Source organism: Podarcis filfolensis (genome assembly GCF_964270895.1).
Source record: "Podarcis filfolensis genome assembly, chromosome: 2".
Lineage (NCBI taxonomy): Eukaryota > Metazoa > Chordata > Lepidosauria > Squamata > Lacertidae > Podarcis > Podarcis filfolensis.
Genome location: NC_139605.1, coordinates 21426570 through 21447063, shown reverse-complemented (window position 1 = coordinate 21447063; position 20494 = coordinate 21426570). Strand labels below are relative to the sequence as shown.

Sequence of the window (20494 nt, the reverse complement as noted above, 5' to 3'; positions counted from 1 at the left end):
CAAGAACTAGAAAGGTGTTTCATCTCGCAAACAATCAGCAATACGTAGTTGGGAGTTTCAGCAGAAACATCAGCTGCACCACAACCCACAAGCAACATATAGATAGATAGCTATTGTAGTTTGGGGCACTTCAACAAGAAAGTGGGCAAACAGCTTCTTACCACCCTGCTTACACAGTAAGAGCTCAAGCACAAAATTAAGACAAAGTAGAAGAGGACAAACCTTTGAAGGTGGGACCTCTCACCAGGAGATTGAATAGAAGACATCACCCTAAACTTCAGACAAAGAATCATAGAATTGCTTCACCAGCTTATAAACATGCAGAGATATTTACAGCGCAAACCCCTCAGATGAGTTGTCACTCATCTGACATGTTGTCACTCATCTGTGCCTCAAAACAGAGCGGAGACATGATTAAATCAAGCAAAGAAGTTATTTTACACCACATTTTAAAAAAGTAATTGTTGCTTACGTCCAACCTGAGACAAGTTTAAATGCCGGGGCCGAAAAGACAGAGGCAGCTCCTTTGGACGTACCCAGTGAGGTTGTTGACATTTTCCTTTAGAACAGAAGACGTGCACACACCCCAAGGCAACATCACAAACTTTTTATAATTCCCCTCAGTTTCTAAAGAGGCTTGCCCTCTTGGGCATATGGGACTAGTTGTGCAATCCCTGCGATCCCAGCCCCACTTTAAGGCCACATTATAAACTCCCTCCGTGCCAAGAAAAGCTTTGCAACTGGCATCCTCTTGCTGCTAAATGTGGCTGACAGCTCCCCTTGCAGGGACTGGGGTCAGGGTCACGTCCCAGGATGAGCGGTCCTCTTGTCTTAGCATAAGTACATCTCCCCTGAGTTGCATGGACTATTTCTTCAGTGCGGTGGCCCTTGTCGCTAAGTCGCGAATTGCAGACATAGTGGAAGCTGCAGTACAAAAAGCAGCTGCCACCCAAAGGAGGTTGATGCCTCCTAAATCACAGAGACACAGAGGCTTGAAGATAACAAACTCAAGTTATCAGGCAAGAAAACCTGTGGTTATTTACTACTCGGTACAGAATATCCTTGTCAACTTTTATATGCATCTCTAATGAGATCCTAAAACAAAAACTCAATTTTGTTGTTCATGCTAATAAAAGATCTCTGTGATATCCTTTATTTGGAGGCATAACTCACGGCTAACACATGAAAGGCCCGTTTTTCCATTTTATAGCTCCCTGTTTGTTTGGTGAGCATCTGCTTCTTCAGAAATGTATCTTTACTTAACCAAGGGGTGTATAGATTTGAAGGGATAGCGTGGACTGGGAGGGGGGGATGTGAGTAATGCTTCTTTTTGTAAAAGCCCCCATTATTATAACGACGACCATGTTGATTCTCTTTTCTTCCCAGCCTAAGAATTACCATCCCAGGTCAAACCTTAGAAGGGTCCATCTGGTTCAGCACTCTGGTTCTGAGAGTGGATAGACAGACAGACAACTCTAGGTGCTCATGAGCAGAGTATGAGGACAATGTCCTCCTCCTGTTCCTTGTTCCAGTATGAGATGACCAGGTCCATATCTCCTTCTCTGTCTGCGGTGGCTTTATTTGGCTGCTTAGACAGTTTTGTGGTGCTGCCCAACCAACTGGGTGTACTGGCCCCACTGGTAGAATATAGGGCTCCTCCAGATGAACTGTTTATTTTGCATTTGCTTACATGGAGTTTAGCATTCATTCCGGCTTGCTTACAGTGAGCATCCCTCTCACATCCATCTTGCTTTGCTTATAGGATGTTTTCAGGTCTGCCCATTAGTCTTTCATCCATCCCACATTTTCAAATGCATCCCCTCATCACCCTTCAGACTCCAGAAAGGCCATGTGTTCGGGTGGATTTGTTGCACTAGGCCAACAGAGCACTTTAATCCGCTTTAATTGCACAAAGCTAAAGTTCTGCTGTGTGCTTGAATCCCTCTCGCAGCTGACAGCCTGGAAGTGCCCATAGTGTTATGAGCTGTGAACGAGCAGTATACAGTAGATACCAGTCACCTGCCGCTCATAAATCTCATGTGGTGCCATGCAACAAAAGCTCGCACTCAAGCCAGTTTAGCTACCAAGCTTTTAAAATAAAACGCACCATTCAGTTCATCTGTCTCCACTCCGAAATGGTTTAATCCAGCCCCCTAGGGACGGGAAGTTGTGTGTTCTTAAGGATGTAAAAAGCTAGTTAAGGAACAAAGCATGAAGGAAAAAGCACAATGGAACAGGAGTGGGGTATCTGCACACAGTATGTACCCTCCCATTTCTCATAACCTGTAACTTGTCTAGTCTCAGCTGTAAATACATTCTAAACATTGTGAAGCCGCTGCTGTTGGCATAACAGGCCATTACTCTGAGTCAGCAGAGCATACAATGCAGTTACTTCGCACTGTCATTCTGAGAAAGAGGTAAGCACTTTAGATGAAATGTAGAATACAGCCTGCATTCAACTGTGAATTATTATTTGCCATCAGGTTATTATCCATCATCTACCTTACTTTTTAGCTCTTATAAAAAGACTTTTCGTGAAATGGGCTCATAGCTCTCTGCCGGCATTCTTTTTTTAAAAAAAATGTGTTTGATGGAATAAAGAAACACTGGGAATTTCTAGGCACGGTTGTGAGTTTCTCTGTGACTTCTACTCAGCCTGGCGTCTTTGTGTGCCCGGTTCGAGGTCATACCAGAGTCCCATCTAGTCCAGCGACCTGTTTCTCTCTGTGGCCCACAAGATGCCTCTGGGAAGCCCACAAACAGGACCTGAGGGATGTCCCACTGTTGTTCCCCGGTGAGTGGTGTTCAGAGGCAAGCAGCCTCTCAACACTTGGTTAGTCACTGTTGATCACCCTAACCTCCATGAATTTGTCTAATCTCCATTTTAAGCCTAATTCTAAGTTGGTGCCCATCCCTGTATCTTGTGGTAGTGAAGTCCATAGCATAACTGCTATGTGGGAAAGGACGGTACTTGCTCTTGTCTGTCAGTCACCCGTCATCAAAGTTCATTGAATAATTGAGTTCTAGTATTATGAGTCAGGGAGGAAAACCTCTCTCTGTCCCCTTTCTCCATGCCACAAGTAATTTTACACACTTCTACAATGTCCTCCTTTGCTTTTGTTTTTAGTAAACTATGAAGCCCCAAACTTTCTCATCTTCCCTCATAGCGGTCAATTGATTGACCTTTCCAGTTTGACAATATCCTTTTTGAGACATACTGGTCAGAATTACACACATTCTTCCAAGTAAATTCCTACCATGGATTTGTATAAAGTGTTGATTCAAGCCATATCTTCAGAGGAATTTGGCCACTCTCCAGGTGCCCGGCTTGATTCCATGTTGACCTCCCCGTCAGCGACTCCCGGCAAGACAAGGCGAGATCTCTATCGGCCGATCCTTCTTCAAACGTGAGAAGAACACAGCCACTCCCCCCTGCCATCCCCAGGGAGGGGAGAGAGACAGACAGAAATGTATTTACATGCCTTTATTTCTGTCTTTCCTCAGTGCAGAGAAATCATGTCTGCACCCTCTCACATCAGCAGCCAGAGAGAGAAAAAACTCCACCCATGTACTTCCAGTACAGGGTCATGTGCCACTCTGAGCTAACATCCGGTGCTCAGAGCACATAATAGACTGTCCCTGGTTCCCACGGTACAGTCCCAAAACATCAACATCCTGTTTGGCTTTCCAGCCATCTGGAGCACTCAGCAGCATTGCTCCTTTTTCGTAACATAAAGCGGGTTGTCAACCTGGTCCCTACTGCCCACTAGTAGGCATTTCAGACTTCTAGGTGGGCGGTAGGGGGTTCTACAGCACAAGCTGAATCTTCTTTCCATCGAGCACTGGTGGGCGGTAAGGAAATTTTACCATCAAGAAAGATGCATTAGTGGGCGGTAGGTATAGAAAGGTTGGCTACGCCTGGTATAAAGGCTTTACAGTGTTGACTGTTTATTTGTGATCCATGAACTCTTACATGGAATTCACCTTCTTCACAATGGCTGGAGAGATGCATAGTAAGTAACTTAATTTTCAATAAAAGCTAAGAGTGGTTCCTGTATCTTACCATTGCAGTACACCTCTATCAACAGGGGAAGAAGGCCTGTTGTCTTATGCCCTGCTTGTGACCTTCCCAAAGGCCACTGCTGGAAAACAAATACTGGACTAGATGGACTTTTGGTGTAATACTGTGAGACAGTTTAGAATATTGTCTCTCCTCCACCTGTGGTGGTTGTTTTCCTGGTCAAACCAGAATTAATTGACTCTTCATTTCATTTTAGGTGAAGCGGGTCACTTTGAGGCTGAAGAAGACGAAGTTCTCACTCTCTTGTATGACCCATGCCTAAACTGTTACTTTGATCCTGAAACTGGGAAATATTATGAGTTGGCATAGCCACTTGCAAGAGCAGGAAGTGTGGCGCTTGTTTGGCGCTTGTTTGGCGCTGTCCCAGAACTTGGGTCATTTGCAAAGCACTGATGCAGAGCTAACTCTTTTTCTACTCTGCAGTCCAAGACTATACATCAGTCCATAGTGTGTGTAGACAAACCAAGTCACTTGCGAATATGATACAATCTTATTTTTATAGATTTGTGCTATATTTTAATAGAATGCTTAAGCAAGGTTTGGGGGTTTTCACATACATTTGTTTGGCTAGCTGATGTTGCATCAAATATGGAAAGGTTTGTCTGTATGAACAAATTACGCTGAATCAAATATATTTAGCAGGTTCATCTATGAATGATGGTGTGGTACAAAAAAAATGACTTGTTCTTTCATCTCTGTTAATTTAAGAGGATGTAATGCATCTTTGTACTTCCAAAAATACAGTGTGATGTTCAAGGGGAATTGTACCGTAAAATGTCTTTTCGCTTTTTTTATTGTTGGATAAAACCATTTTAATTCTTATTCTCAAGTGGCATTCCGGGAGGGGTTGGGATATCAAATCACCTTACAGCTTTTTTGACACATTGCATAAACCTTGAAATGATGAATACACAGCCCTTTTATTCCAGAGTACCGTATTTTTTGCCCTATAGGACGCACCGGCCCATAGGACGCACCTAGATTTGGGGGGGGTTATTTTTTTCCCCCAGGCGCAGGGCTGGGGCAGGGGAAGCCCGAGCTTCCCCCTCCCCCTCCCCCAGCCCCCAGAATGGGACCCAGAGCCATGCCGAAGCTGCGTGCAGCTTTGGCATTGCTCTGGGAGCTTGTGGGGCTGGAGGAGGGGGAAGCCCTCCGCTGCGCCTCTCCCGCTGTCCCCCGAGTTTGCAGGGCTGGCGACGGGGAGGAGCAGGCTTCTCCCCCCCGCCAGCCTTCTAACCAAGTCGGGGGACAGCAGGAAAGGCGCGCTGCACCTCCCGCTGTCCCCCGAGTTTGTGGGGCTGGCGGTGGGGCTCTCCTGAAGCCTGGAGAGTGAGAGGGGTCGGTGCGCACCGACCCCTCTCGCTCTCCAGGCTTCAGCGAAAGCCTGCATTCGCCCCATAGGACGCACACACATTTCCCCTTCATTTTTGGAGGGGGGAAAAGTGCGTCCTATAGGGCGAAAAATACGGTAATTAACCACCCTGTGCTAATGCCTATGAGAATTAAAACTACACATATAAAACAGGGGGGTGAAGTCCACACTCTCACTATACTTAAACCAGAGAGAGCACAAAGAGCAGGATTCCATTGTCCAGAGGTCAGGCATGCATACAATTGCCTGAGATCGCAGCACGCTAGCAGAGATGTGACATTGCACGCCCAAATTTCTTGCTTGCCCAACAGTGTCGTGATAAAGACATGAAGGTGCTTTGCGTAGTTCTGTCTCTGCAGCTAAGCTGGTCAAGCCCAGTATGTGCAACATATACAGTTCATATGTATGGTATACAGCGGTACCTCGGGTTACATGCGCTTCAGGTTACATACACTTCAGGTTACAGACTACGCTAACCCAGAATTAGTACCTCGGGTTAAGAACTTTGCTTCAGGATGAGAACAGAAATCGTGCTCCGGCGGCGCGGCAGCAGCAGGAGGCCCCATTAGCTAAAGTGGTGCTTCAGGTTAAGAACAGTTTCAGGTTAAGTACGGAACTCCGGAACGAATTAAGTACTTAACCCGAGGTACCACTGTATAACCTATGAAACTAATTCCAATATTAATGCATTTTGTCTTTTCTTTTCTTCTTGTTTCGTCTTGTAAGATCCTGTATAACACAATCCTTAGGTAAAAATAGAAAAGTCCTTAAGGTAACGAGAACACAGCTGATGTAGACTGCCAGCACAAGTCTGGCTGGTGCAGGTGCACACTGTTAACTTGGGCAGAACAAGGTTTCCGGATATCTCCCTTGTTTCACCCCGAAGGGCTTCCTCAGCTGATATTAGATCTATGCAATATAAATAAATGCATGGTAATATAATACTTGATATCCAAGGTACAACAGTAGTGAATCAGATATCTGCTGTATCATTACTGAAAAATATTATTAAGTATTAAAAAATCCTTTTGAATTATGGTGCTGGAGGAGACTCTTGAGAGTCCCATGGACTGCAAGAAGATCAAACCTATCCATTCTTAAGGAAATCAGCCCTGAGTGCTCACTGGAAGGACAGATCGTGAAGCTGAGGCTGCAATACTTTGGCCACCTCATGAGAAGAGAAGACTCCCTGGAAAAGACCCTGATGTTGGGAAAGATGGAGGGCACAAGGAGAAGGGGACGACAGAGGACAAGATGGTTGGATAGTGTTCTCGAAGCTACCAGCATGAGTTTGACCAAACTGCGGGAGGCAGTGGAAGACAGGAGTGCCTGGCATGCTCTGGTCCATGGGGTCACAAAGAGTCGGACATGACTAAAGTGACTAAGCAACAACAAATTTTCACTGGAGAAATGTTGGAGGAAGCTGTACATACTGTCAGTGTGTATAACAGGTACATAAGTAATTGTACATGAATGATTCTCAGTAGTAATGCCAAATACATTGCAAAATACTATAAATAGTATTTTATAGGAACACCACCTATGCCACTTCTTTGATAAAGGACAGCTTCCAGACATAACAAATTATGGGAGAAGGCAGTAAAACTGAATTTGAGAGTAGGTGGGCTAGTGTGGAACAGCAGAGGTGGGAAAAATGTATAAGAAAAATTCTAGTTGGTGGCAGATCACTGTAAAAATGAGGAGGAGCTTGGAAGTTTATGCAGAGCATGGTGTTTATCATTTGGTTTCTGAAGAAGAGAAATGCAGGAAGGAGAGATGTCATCAAAGGTAAGACACAACCAGAACATAGCCAAACATTTTGGTAGTTGATAGAAAGAGGAAAGTTTGGGTTTTAGGGATGCAGGCGAGGCAGGAGCTGGCAAATCATTTGATGCTGGGGAGGGACACCGATACCGTGCCTCTGAGACACAGTAGATGATGAAAGGTTATCTTGAAACAGTGACCGAAAAAGGAAGGGAAGTAGCATAGAGGCAGGAATTTCTTCATTGCCAAATTCTGAGGGCCTGCAGTTCGGCTATTTCCAATGGTCTTAGTTTCACAAACCGGGTCTCCTACGCTAGCTCAGTTCCTTTTGGCTACAGGATTTGGACAGGCTGTGCCTGTCACAGTGCACCCACAGAGCCCTACATGCTGCCAATTTTCAAAACAAGGGAAGTGCAGGCACTGCTGCTGCACAGCAGATCTCATTTGACAAAGCATCAAACTTTCTGACAGTGTCACTTACAGGATGTCACACCAGCTGTGTGTCTGGTTACTGTGCTCCATGGCTCACTTGGCGTGTGGCATATGAAAAATGACAAGGGAGATTGTGACGCGGCCTTTGTGTGCAGGAACATCCTGGAACTGGTGGTTTGTGACAATATACTTGAGGCTTTGAGCTGCCTGCTTCCTCCGCTGCGAGGAGGCTCCTTGAAAGAAGAAATGCAAATGTGTCACCTGACAGCTTTTTTCCCTGAGAAATAACAAGGTTGCAGACAATAGAAAGGGGAGGAGAGGAAAGGGAATTAAGAAAAACCATGTGCATGACTTGTTGGAGGAGTGAATTGAGTGTTTTGGAGGTGGGAAATTGGAAGGGGAGAAAGGGCAAAAAGATTAATAAAATCCCCATGCATGGCTACCTTGGAGGGATGGGATTACACCGAAGGGTGGGCTTTTCGCATCTTGTTGGAAGTTTTAACAAACGGATAGCAACATGGCTCCTCCAAATCTTGCTGTTTGTAAATATGTGACAATTGGCTGCTGTCTTTGTTTTCAAAATGAAGGAAGGGGTTGTTTTTTTCTGAATATTCATGAAAATATTTTCCCCGCAAGAAAACAGCTAGCTATAGATGTAGGCTGGAAGGCAAGTGGAGGGAAATGGCCAAGGCAAGCAAAAAGGAAGAATGGGTCATTTCAGATGTAAGCTTTTCTAGGTCTGTCCATTTTTGTTGCTGCTGCTGGAGCAACCGCCTTACTTTGAAACGAGATGATCAGGTTGTACCGTCACCTTTTGAGGCTTTTTAATGAAAATCCAGGCATCACAAAAATAGCAAATATTTGGAATACAATTACATATAAGTCACCTGGGACAAGGGAAGAGCAGGTATACATACACCCTGGTTGTGAGAATGATAGGTGTGTACATCTGCTTCCAGAAGCCTGATACAGCATAAGGATATCAACATGGTGCCCTTTCCTAATCAAAAGAGCCTTGCCAGTTTAGGCCAGGGGTCCTGTTAAGCACCCTGGGAGTCTTGTACCAGGGCTCACGGCAGTCCAGCACCTTATTTCTTGTGCCACAGTGCAGTGTTTTTTGCCCCAAGCCTATTTCAAAGACGTGAAATAGGCCATACCACATGACTGGGCACTGTCAGCTGACCCCATCGCAAATGAACAATTGGTTTCCACCAGAGCTTATCAATCCCATTCACGGAGTCTTCCCTTCAGACTGAGAAGTTTTCTCACAGCAAGAGTACCCAGCTAGTCTTAAGTTTTTCCTTCCTTCCACCAGACGACAGCTTATGGAACTCTCCTGCCAACCTTACATCAAGCATCTTGATTTTGGCACTTCTGATCTCCAATTGTTTGCCCTGGACTCTACTATTGATACCAACCCCACAGTAACACAGGCTTAAGGAGACAACGGCACAAGCAAACGCCCCAATTTTGAAATACAAATCCTTTGGCTCAAGTCAAAAGCAGTAATTGGCAGGTTGACTCTTACACCAACGTGATACCCATCATCCAAACCAGGCTTCCTCCTAGCAGTTGCTTTTAAGTCTTAAAAGGGAGGGTCGATCTCTGTTACATGAGTTTTAGCCCCCAGGAACTCAGAATGGTTAGGAACATGAGCTACATGTTTGTGGTTCCAATATCAGCCACAATTTCACTTAGAAGACTTAGGCAAGCAATAATCTCTTGGCTTCAGCTTCCTGTCTGCATAAATAAAATAGTGGTCTACCCTATAAGGTAAAGGGACCCCTGACCATTAGGTCCAGTCGTGGCTGACTCTGGGGTTGCGGCGCTCATCTTGCTTTACTGGCCGAGGGAGCCAGCATACAGCTTCTGGGTCATGTGGCCAGCATGACTAAGCCGCTTCTGGCGAACCAGAGCAGCACATGGAAACGCCGTTTACCTTCCTGCCGGAGCGGTACATATTTATCTACTTGCACTTGCTGTGCTTTTGAACTGCTAGGTTGGCAGGAGCAGGGACTGAGCAATGGGGGAGCTCACCCCGTCGCGGGGATTCGAACCGCCGACCTTCTGATCGGCAAGTCCTAGGCTCTGTGGTTTAACCCACAGCGACACCCGCGTCCCTGGTCTACCCTATAGTAGTGTGTTAAAGGTTACCAGCATGGTGTGTGTAAGAGCACTTAAGGCAGGGCTTAGCAACAGAAGCTCTTTGGGTCAAATGGAACCCCCTTAGGAGTAGGGTATACCCCACAGTTGTCAACCCAGCAGCAACACAGGAATATTGTAAAGCCTGAGGTCTCTGTTCCTGACCGCATTCTTAAAAGTGATCCTCTGGGAAATCTAGCTATTAACCAGGGACTCAGGGTATAGTGCTATATAAATATTAAGTACTATTAGTACCCTATTCAGCCTAATGAAACTATCAAAAGGAGCTGGCTAGGTTTTCAGGAAGTGAGCCCATAATCACACTGGCGTATTGAAACGCAATCCATTTTCATAAGGCCTCATTAATGTGCCGCGGATGTGCTCTGGAGCAGCAGGAATTAGAACAAGCTTGGGAGAGCGCTGCCTGGAGTCAGCATATCTTGACAGAAGGTCATCAATCACGGCCTTTGGTTCCATTCTGCATATTCCTTGTATGTGTCAGGAGTGATAGACTCCTCTGCACATTTCAAGCTGCACAAGTTGGCAAATCTCCCTTAAACTAACAGGCTTCGAGAGACAGCTTCATTCCTTTCTCCCACCACCTCACACCTTTTGTAAGAAGGATCTTACAAATGCTTGCCTCCCAAATGCTTGCCATTTGCCTAATTGAAACAGTTTCTGAATTCACCCAGGATGGGCCACTTCCACTCTTCTGGCACGAGACTTACAAGCAATTTCTCTGCAGTGCAGCCATTTTGCTGAAGTTCCATCAGCCCAGGGGGGTCTAAAATGTTACCATCTGTCAGCCTCCTCCAGCACTGCAGAAGTAAGGGGGCGATCTCATACGGCTGTGAGGTCAGGTGCCTCCCTCCCAAGTTTTCCTTCCATGAAAAATTGTTTGGCTGGGTGTCAATGGCCATATTATTCATGAGGGACTCAGGCAGGAGTGGGCAACCTAAGGCCTGGGGGCTGGATGCGGCCCAATCGCCTTCTAAATCCGGCCCGTGGATGGTCCGGGAATCTGTGTTTTTACATGAGTAGAATGTGTGCTTTTATTTAAAATTCACCTCTGGGTTATTTGTGGGGCCTGCCTGGTGTTTTTACATCAGCAGATTGTGTCCTTTTATTTAAAATGTTTATTTGTGGGGCATAGGAATTCGTTCTTCTTTTTCAAAATACAGTCCGGCCCACCACATGGTCTGAGGGATGGTGGACAGACCCACGGCTGAAAGAGATTGTGAACCCCTGCAATGAGGGTTACTGGCAGGGGTGACGTGTCCCATTTCGCAACGTGGACCAAAATGGGAATGCGCTGCTCCCCACAATTCTGCTGCCTTGCCCTGCCCCCTTGCTGCTGCTGCCACTCTCATGCCTGTTGGGATGCATCCAAGGAAACAGGGGTAATTTGCAAGCCCCCAGCTGGCTCCGGCCCACCGGCCGGTAAGCCAGGCGATCTCCAGTCCTTGGCTCAGCATGAAACAGCGACCCGCAGCTTCAGAAGCCTTCAGAAGCTGGAGCACGCTCTAATCAGCAGAGTAAATAACACGCAACAGAAGTGGCAGGAGACGGCTGTGAGAGCATATTTACAGGCAGTTTATTCAGCCTACATCAGGACAAAGGAAAAACATGTCTTCTCCCTTCTGTGTCCAAGAGCAAAGCAGCATAAGCAATAGCTATACACACAAACGGAAGTTCCCAGCAAGCTGTGCTGGAGTGTAAACAGACATGTGACATACAACAATCCACACATCTGTTTTAAGATGGAACGGAATATTCTAACAATGCCACCCTCCTCTTACCTGCATCGTGCAGAGGTACTGCCAACAAAGCTGCGGCACTGGTTTTCCAGTGAGATCTTGGCCAAGTCTCACGAGATTTCTCATGTTCCGTGAGAGATCTCATGAGATTTCAGTGATATCTCACCAGGAACCACTGCTGGCAGAGACGGCTGGACAGACGCACGGTGAGCATCGCCTCGTGGGCTTCCACCACTCAAAGCATCAGTGGTCCTGGCCTGGTTATAGGATAGTCCCTGTCATGGGCAAGTGACTCCTCTGGAAGTTACCCCATAGATATACATGCATACCATTTCTAGAACCAATTATAAGTAGCTTGTTGTTGTTTAGTTGTTCAGTCGTGTCCGATTCTTTGTGACCCCATGGACCAGAGCACGCCAGGCACTTCTGTCTTCCACTGCCTCCCACAGTTTGGTCAGACTCATGCTGGTAGCTTCGAGAACACTGTCCAACCATCTCGTCCTCTGTCATCCCCTTCTCCTTGTGCCATCAATCTTTCCCAACATCAGGGTCTTTTCCAGGGAGTCTTCTCATGAGGTGGCCAAAGTACTGGAGCCTTGGCTTCAGGATCTGTCCTTCCAGTGAGCACTCAGGGCTGATTTCCTTCAGAATGGAGAGGTTTGATCTTCTTGCAGTCCATGGGACTCTCAAAAGTCTCCTCCAGCACCATAATTCAAAAGCATCAATTCTTCGGCCATCAGCCTTCTTTATGGTCCAGCTTTATGCCATATGGGTACAGTGCAGCTGCTTGTCACCCACAATTAGAAATTTGCTGATGTTGGTCAATACTTTTCCACCCCCACCCCCCTGCATGTAAGAAATGATTTTTATTTTGAGGGCAGAGTTTTGAGCAATGCCAGAGGGTTGTTTTAAAAGCTGTGACATCAGTATGAAGGTATATGGATAGAGTTATTTGATTGGAGGCACAAGCACAAGCTTGCCTTCAAAATGAGGGGTGAGGCAGGGAATGAACACATCTCTGATACATTTCCACAGGACTAGAAACTTGCATTAAAAAAATAAATCTAGGAGTCTCAGGAGTCTGTGCCTTCTAACGTATTTTGTCCAAACTTCCGCATGTGGAATTATGACAGAAAATAAAAAAGCTCAGCTGTTTGCCAAATTACTTTTTGCAACTTGGGAGAATCCCCTGTTGCCCATATTTGCACAGATGACCTCAAAAGAGTTGTAGACGTGACTAGTTTTCATTGGCAAGTGCATGGTCTGCCAAAACAAGGACAGAGTTTTTGCCGTCTCAGGTCTTTTGAGGAGCTAGCTGTTTATGGGATTATTCACAGAAGTGGAAGTTATTCCTCAATGAAAATACAGAAGAGGTTGTGTGAGTTGCCGGTTCACATTCTGACAAATACTGCTTGAACAACTTGGCACATGCTGCAGTATTATCTAAGAGAGAGTAGTTTGTTGGATGGGGCCCTTAAGGAAATGCAGTAGCCCTAGCTGATGGAACAATACTAAGTGCAAACTGATGTCCAGAACTCTCTAATATGACGATAGCCACATGGAGCTCAACTTTTACTGGATCCAAGAACCTGAATTGGCCTAACGGAGTGTCTTTTTTATCTACAGAACCAGTTGTCATCATTCTTGAACATACATTGCAATAAAGCACTAGTCACCTCTGTCATAGCACACACTTCCTGTTCTCCACCCAAACTAGTTTGTGGTGTGTTGGCCTAATCTGTCTTGGTTCTTTTTCTATCTCTCTGCTCAACAATATCATGTGGAGTTAAGAAAATTCCGTGACACTCTGTTATAACACATTAAAATTCCTCAGCACCTCATGCTGGAGTGGCATGTAGCACATACAGTACCGAGGTTTTCACCCATGGTGATGGAAATGTGCAAACCAGGCTGCCATAGTCCATTGACTAGAGATGAGAAAATCATACCATTCTTTCTTTCTCAACAATTAGTGGGACTCTTTAAATGCATTCTTTTCTTCCTGTGTGTGAAAGTGAATGCTTCTTCAGTGAAGTGTCCAGCAAAGAACGTTTGGTGGTTTGTTTGATTTTCTTCTCCAAAGGACACTGAACCATTTCCAAAGCCTGCTTACAACTGGGAAATAGCCAATTCCCGAAAATCAAAGCGTTCAAACTCAAGGGCTGGAACGGAAGACAAAACTTGGTTACTATAAAGCACCATGGAAGCCAACTGCAATGCAGCGTCTTATAATAATAGCAAATCCAGCACAAATTTGCTACCGTTCAAAAATCTATAACAAAAAGTGGATATTTGAGCAATTCCAAAGCACAGATGATAAAATAAGATGTAGACAAAGCAGCATCATTTCAGAGCTTTCGTGAGTGGATAGGACTGTCATAATTAAAATGAACAAAGCAAATCCATAAATTGATGGACCCTGCAAAGTTAACCTAAGGAAGTCCATGGAAGAAAAGTTTTGACCACCCTTTTGCCCCTCAGCCATCTGTAGGCCCCGAGAAGCCTTTCCAGAAGCTCAAAAAGTTTTAACCATAACTTCATAACCACCCACTTCCAGCCATATGTGGACTCTGGGTAATTGGGGGGGGGGTTCAGATTCACCTCTTTAAGAATGTAGGTGTGGTGTAAGGGGCTTTTGGGGGAAATGACATCACCTGAATTTGGGCAGAGGAACAGAGGGGTTGTTTTTAGAAACTTAAGAAATATTCCTGGTGGGAAATCTAATCATACATACATACATACATACATACATCATACTTCCAAAGGAAAGATGTAAGAAAATGGCATGCCATTGCCACTTCTAATCATACTCACAGTTGATAACATGGACTAGTGGTATTTGATGCCAACTCACAATTCCAACTCACATTTATTCAAGTGGGCTTCCTGGAGGTATCTAGCTATGCACTGTGAAAAACAAACAAAATGCTGGACCATATAGGCTAGAAGAACAGAAGAAGACCTCTGGTGGATCGTCAGACTAAAGGTCCATGTAGTCCAGTCATCTGGCCAACCAGATGCTCATGGGAAGCCTCCAGGCAGGACCCCAGTGCAGCGCCATCTCCCAGTTCATGTTCCCCAGAAACTGGTATTCAAAGGCAGACTGTCTCTGGCAGCGGACGTGGTAGACAGCTATTATTGTTTCTTTTTTTTTTTTGTATAATATTTATTGAAATTTTGCAAAAACATAAAGGAAATAAAAAAAGAAAAAGATTTAAAAAAACATACAAAAATTCATAAAAAAGAAAAAAGAAGAATAAAAATACAAAGTTCAAAAAACGAATAGATACAAAAGAGTTAAAAACAAATCCATTTTTTGTAACTTTAAACTCATTAGCTTGTTTCCTTGACTTCCTCACACCTCCCCTTTTTGTATTCCCATTTAAATAATCAAGTCAGCAAATCCTTACCCTCTTTCATTTATCTTAACTCTATATCTTAACATATTATAACTCTATATTTTCATCCATCTATTGATTTGTTGCTATCAATAGCTCAATCCACTATGAATTTGACTAGTCCCATTTAATATTATCCAAGTTGGTGGACATCACCACATGGTTTATAGTTTAACTGTGCACTGTACAGTGGTATTTAATTGTGTCTGTCCTGAGTCTTCCAAAACTGAACTACATCACATGGCCCCAAATTTCTAGTATTATGAGAGGAATAAAACCTCTCCGTATCACTGAGAGCCAGTGTGGTGTAGTGGTCAAGAGCAGTAGACTCGTAACCTGGTGAACCGGGTTTGCGTCTCCGCTCCTCCACATACAGCTGCTGGGTGACCTTGGGCCAGTCACACTTCTCTGAAGTCTCTCAGCCCCACTCACCTCACAGAGTGTTTGTTATGGGGGAGGAAGGGAAAGGAGAATGTTAGCTGCTTTGAGACTCCGTAAAGGGTAAAGGGACCCCTGACCATTAGGTCCAGTCGTGACCGACTCTGGGGTTGCGGCGCTCATCTCGCTCTATAGGCCGAGGGAGCCGGCGTACAGCTTCCGGGTCATGTGGCCAGCAGGACTAAGCCGCTTCTGGCGAACCAGAGCAGCGCACGGAAACGCCGTTTACCTTCCTGCCAGAGCGGTACCTATTTATGTACTTGCACTTTGACATGCTTTCGAACTGCTAGGTTGGCAGGAGCAGGGACCAAGCAACAGGAGCTCATCCCGTCACGAGGATTCGAACAGCCGACCTTCGGATCGGCAAGTCCTAGGCTCTGTAGTTTAACCCACAGCAAGCAGGATATCAAATCCAAACTCTTCTACTTTCCTCACACTATGCATAATTGTATACATCACTCTAATCTCCCCCATTTACTCCTTTACTAAACTAAAACTCTCCAAATGTGGCAACCTTTTCTCAGGGGAGATTTGGCCAAACCCCTTGATCGTCTGGGTTGCCCTCCACGTTCCCCCCATCTTTACAATATCCTTTTTGAGATGGAGCAACCATGGATCTGTATAACAACATTATGGTCGTTCGGTTTTCATTCTTAGCATTCACCATTTTTGTCACAGCTGCCACATACAGTGCTGACTGCCTCACCCGGAGACCTCCAGGTTCAGCCAATGGGGCTCTCTTTATGGACTTTCCGTTTTTCCCTTTGTCTTTCTGCTCACACCAGTTACAGATGCTACCTACCCCAATGTTAAAACAGCAGAATTCAAGGCCGCCAGCTCCTTCGATTGATTTAAGGTGGCAAGATTCTTAAGACCTAACACACCGAGTTCTTTGTTATCATTCCCTATTGTTTTCTGAGCCTTTTATACATATACTGCCATGATGTTTACAAGCTTTTCTTGACCTGCGATTTTCACAGTTCAAGCAAAACGCCAGGGGAAGGAAGAATCTTTTCCTCTGCTGATTTGTTTTATAACAGGCTTTAAAGCAAAACAATCCAAACAGGACATTGTACTTTAAAAAAGATAAAGGTCTTTCTCCCCCCAAATTGCTAATTTCCACTCCCCCCTGGTATTTCACAGAAACAGCATCTTCCAACAGCCACAGTGCTAAAAAAAGCTATTTCAAATCGGGACCCCTCACAAAGTGGGAGCTTTTGCATCCGACTCCCCAGCTAGTGAAAGTGCTAAAATGCCTGTGGTTTCTCGTCGCCAGTTTAACCTGCTTCTTAGCGGCGTGAATTGCAGGAGCTGAGATGTTTCTGGCACCCTCCTCCTAGCTTTCTAGCAGGTCTAAACATATCAAGCATAGCAAAGAAACCAGAAAGTGGCATGAACTCTTCTGAGCACCCAGAGTTTTGGCAGGCTCAAGTTTCTGCAAAACAGAGCAGAATACCTAAGTATCATAGAATTGTAGAACTGGAAGGGACCACAAGGCTCATCTAGTCCAATCCCCTGAAATGCAGAGATATTTTGCCTAAGGTGGGGATTGAACCCACAACCCTGAGATTATGAATCTCATGCTCTACCATGGTGGGTGGGGGCCAGAGGCAAAAGTTGGCAGAGCAACAAATGCAACTTTCACCCTTTGTACCGTAGTCTAGTTTCTACACACAGGCTCACACACCTTTCTTTACCCAGGGGAGCAACAGGCATTATCAGAGTTCAAAGACACATTGCAGCCAGGCAAAAGCAATCTTACCTAGGCAAGCACAACACTTCTGGAACATCGCCCTGTTTGGACATGTGGGGCAGAGGTAACAAGGCTGAGGCTGGCTCATAGCTTCTGTAGAGACCAGCAGACACGAGAGCAAACTACTGAGAACATGGGGCTTCAGATAGCATCGTTCCTGGTACGCTCTTAAGCCTCACTACCAGAAGAGAGATGTACAAATTGCACAGAATCCATTGCCATCCTCTCCTCTCCTCTCTGGTTTGTTGGGTTGAAGGGTTCATGTCTGGACTCTACAGATCAGAAGTGCACACCCAGCCTTGCAATCTGATGCATACCGATTTGCCCAGGCTGCGGAAAGATACCACAACACTACAATAGTTCTATGAAGTTCTAACACGAGGCCTCATTCAAATTAAACATCCCCAACCCTTGCAAGACGTTCACTTCCTGGTGATCTTCCCGTTTTGAAAGCAATTTGGAAATTAGGCTTTAGTTAGATATGCAACTACAGTGGTACCTCAGGTTACATACGCTTCAGGTTACAGACTCCGCTAACACAGAAATAGTACCTCGGGTTAAGAACTTTGCTTCAGGATGAGAACAGAAATCATGCTCCGGCGGCAGCAGGAGGCCCCATTAGCTAAAGTGGTACATCAGGTTAAGAACAGTTTCAGGTTAAGAACAGACCTCCGGAACGAATTAAGTACTTAACCCGAGGTACCACTGTATTACTTTTTCGCACACAAAACAAGGACAGTCACATTTTGCTTGAATGACAGAGAGAAAGACGAGAGCGTGGAAGAAAGGGCCTCCTTCTGATCTTGCATATGTAGTTTGTTTTTAATAACCCTGCATATTTATTAGGCCATCTGCTTCCATGGCACTAGAATTATTATTTTTTTAAAAAAAAACCTTAGTACAGACAACTTATTCATGGCTGCAGTTTTACCACTCGATTTGCAAAGCAAAAACAATATATGAACCCAACACACTTGGTTGTGTTTATTCTGGCACTGAGTAATCAAGCATTGTGAGGTTTTTGTGTGTGTTTTTCCAGGGAGTTGAAAGATCTGACAGAGTTGCTGCAGCCCATTGTGCTGTTGTTTTCTCAGGGTGGGGAGAATTGTGTTTTCCTAGCAACAACACATTATGTTTGGATGTAGCTCAGTGGTAGAGCATGAGCTTTGTATGCAGGAGGTCCCAGGTTGAGTCCCCAGCACTTCCATATCGGACCGAGAGTTCCCCCCCCCCCATCCGCCAATCTAGAACCCTGGAGAGCCACAACCAGCCATCGTAGTTGTTGTTGTTTAGTTGTTTAGTCGTGTCCGACTCTTCGTGACCCCATGGACCAGAGCATGCCAGGCACTCCTGTCTTCCACTGCCTCCCGCAGTTTGGTCAAACTCATGCTGGTAGCTTCGAGAACACTGTCCAACCATCTCGTCCTCTGCTGTCCCCTTCTCCTTGTGCCCTCCATCTTTCCCAGCATCAGGGTCTTTTCCAGGGAATCTTCTTTTCTCATGAGGTGGCCAAAGTATTAGAGTCTCAGCTTCACGATCTGTCCTTCCAGTGAGCACTCAGGGCTGATTTCCTTCAGAATGGAGATGTTTGATCTTCTTGCAGTCCATGGGACTCTCAAGAGTCTCCTCCAGCACCATAATTCAAAAGCACCAATTCTTCGGCGATCAGCCTTCTTTATGGTCCAGCTCTCGCTTCCATACATCACTGCTGGGAAAACCATAGCTTTAACTGTACGGACCTTTGTTGGCAAGGTGATGTCTCTGCTTTTTAAGATGCTACCAGCCATCGTAGACAATACTGTAATTGGACGAACCAATGATATGATTCAGAATAAAGCAGCTTCTTATGTTCCTTATGGTTTAGGAACACAGGAAGCTGCCTTATACAGAGTCAGACCACTGGTCCATCTAGCTCACTTGCGCTGACTGGCAGCAGGTCTCCAGGGTTTCAGCCAGGGAGTTTCTCCGAGTCTTCTCTGGAGATTTTTGTCGTTGAACCTGGGATATTTTGTATGAAAAGCATACGCTCCCACTGAGCCATAGCCCTTTCCTTGGGGAGGGTCCTGCCCACCTCTCAAAAGTGGCCTGCAGATGGTAGGTCAGATCTGGACCCGTCCTGGATGTGGTCTGTGGTCACATTAGGCAGCCATCTTGCTTAGAAAGCTTAGAAAATATTCATGGCCCAAATGAAAGAACACCTGAGATCACCAAGTAGGCCATTTTGATTTCCATGATTCAAGGACAGCACGAAATACGGCTGCAGACTAGGGCTGGGTGATATATCAACATATTGTCCAAATGGTTTGAAATCCATATCGTGATATCGGTCTCATAATTTTTGACCTGGCAATATATTGTGAATCATGGGGGGGGGGGGGTGCTATGCAAAAATCACAATGTGAGGAAACCGTGAAGTCAGCCAATGCCTCTACATAGCTCCATCCTTATTTCAGACATTGTGATATATTGGTACATCGTGATGTCTAGCTGGTGATACACCACAGTGTTGAAAACCATATACAGTTGTACCTTGGATCCCGAACGCCTTGTGAGTCAAACGTTTTGGCTCCCAAACTCAGCAAACCCAGAAGTGAGTGTTTTGGTTTGCGAACGTTCTTTGGAACACAAATGTCCGACGCGGCTTACGCAGCTTCCAATTGGCTGCAGGATCTTCCTGCAGCCAATCAGAAGCCGTACCTTGGTTTCCGAACATATTGGAAGTCCAACGGACTTCCGGAACGGATTCCGTTCAACTTCCAAGGTACGACTGTATTGCCCAGCGCTAATGTATAAACACTATATACTGCTGGGTGCCCATTTTCCCCCTCAAAGAATTCTGGGCACTATAGTTTGTTAAGGGTTACCGGGAATTGTAACTCTGTGAGGAGCAAACTACAGTTCCCAGAATTCTCTGAGGGAGAGAATGTTCTTCAAATGTGCTCTAAAGGTGTGTGCACGGCCTACGTCAACCTGATAGGTTTGAGAACCTCTGTTTTTAACAGCAGCTGGCGGAATGGCGCAGAGCTGTGAAAAGCGCTTCGGTTGGACTTGCCTCTCCCCCCCCCCCCGCCTTTCCCACCCGTAAACCAGAAATAACAGACGTATGAAATGTTTATTAGAAAGAGTTTGCAGCAGATGGCTCAGTGCCCACACAAGATGCAGAGGGACAAAATATTTATATAGAACCATTATGGTCAATAAAGCGTGAATTCGGAAGGATTTACATGATAGCCTGTGAAAGTGTTTTAAAGTGCTCTTCCCATCCAGGAGAGCTTTCCAATACACTCCCTTGAATGGAGCTCTTAAAAGGCTGTTATGGACCGTTGCGCGGGGAGAGATGAAGCACCTGAAATATTC

General features: G+C 45.4%; 1 protein-coding gene and 1 long non-coding RNA gene across 6 annotated transcripts in view; one reads left to right on the top strand and one right to left on the bottom strand.

The window, feature by feature from the left end:
* Positions 1–4856, top strand: part of CFAP20DC (CFAP20 domain containing) — a 148558-nt gene extending 143702 nt beyond the window's left edge. For 4 of the 5 annotated variants that reach the window (XM_083600937.1, XM_083600936.1, XM_083600939.1 and 1 more), the window contains one exon: positions 4278–4856. In XM_083600937.1, the coding sequence (XP_083457063.1) occupies positions 4278–4390 (113 nt within the window). In that variant the 3' untranslated portion in view covers positions 4391–4856. The remainder of the gene's footprint in view (positions 1–4277) is intronic. The other variant, XM_083600938.1, reaches the window with a different exon arrangement.
* A 1408-nt stretch (positions 4857–6264) lies between these two features.
* The window catches only part of LOC310757489, a 34697-nt gene continuing 20467 nt past the window's right edge, over positions 6265–20494 (bottom strand). Inside the window, exons 2-3 of the long non-coding RNA XR_014545261.1 lie at positions 7699–7882; positions 6265–6362 (exon numbers count right to left, since the gene is read on the bottom strand). This is a non-coding gene — a long non-coding RNA (uncharacterized lncRNA). The remainder of the gene's footprint in view (positions 6363–7698; positions 7883–20494) is intronic.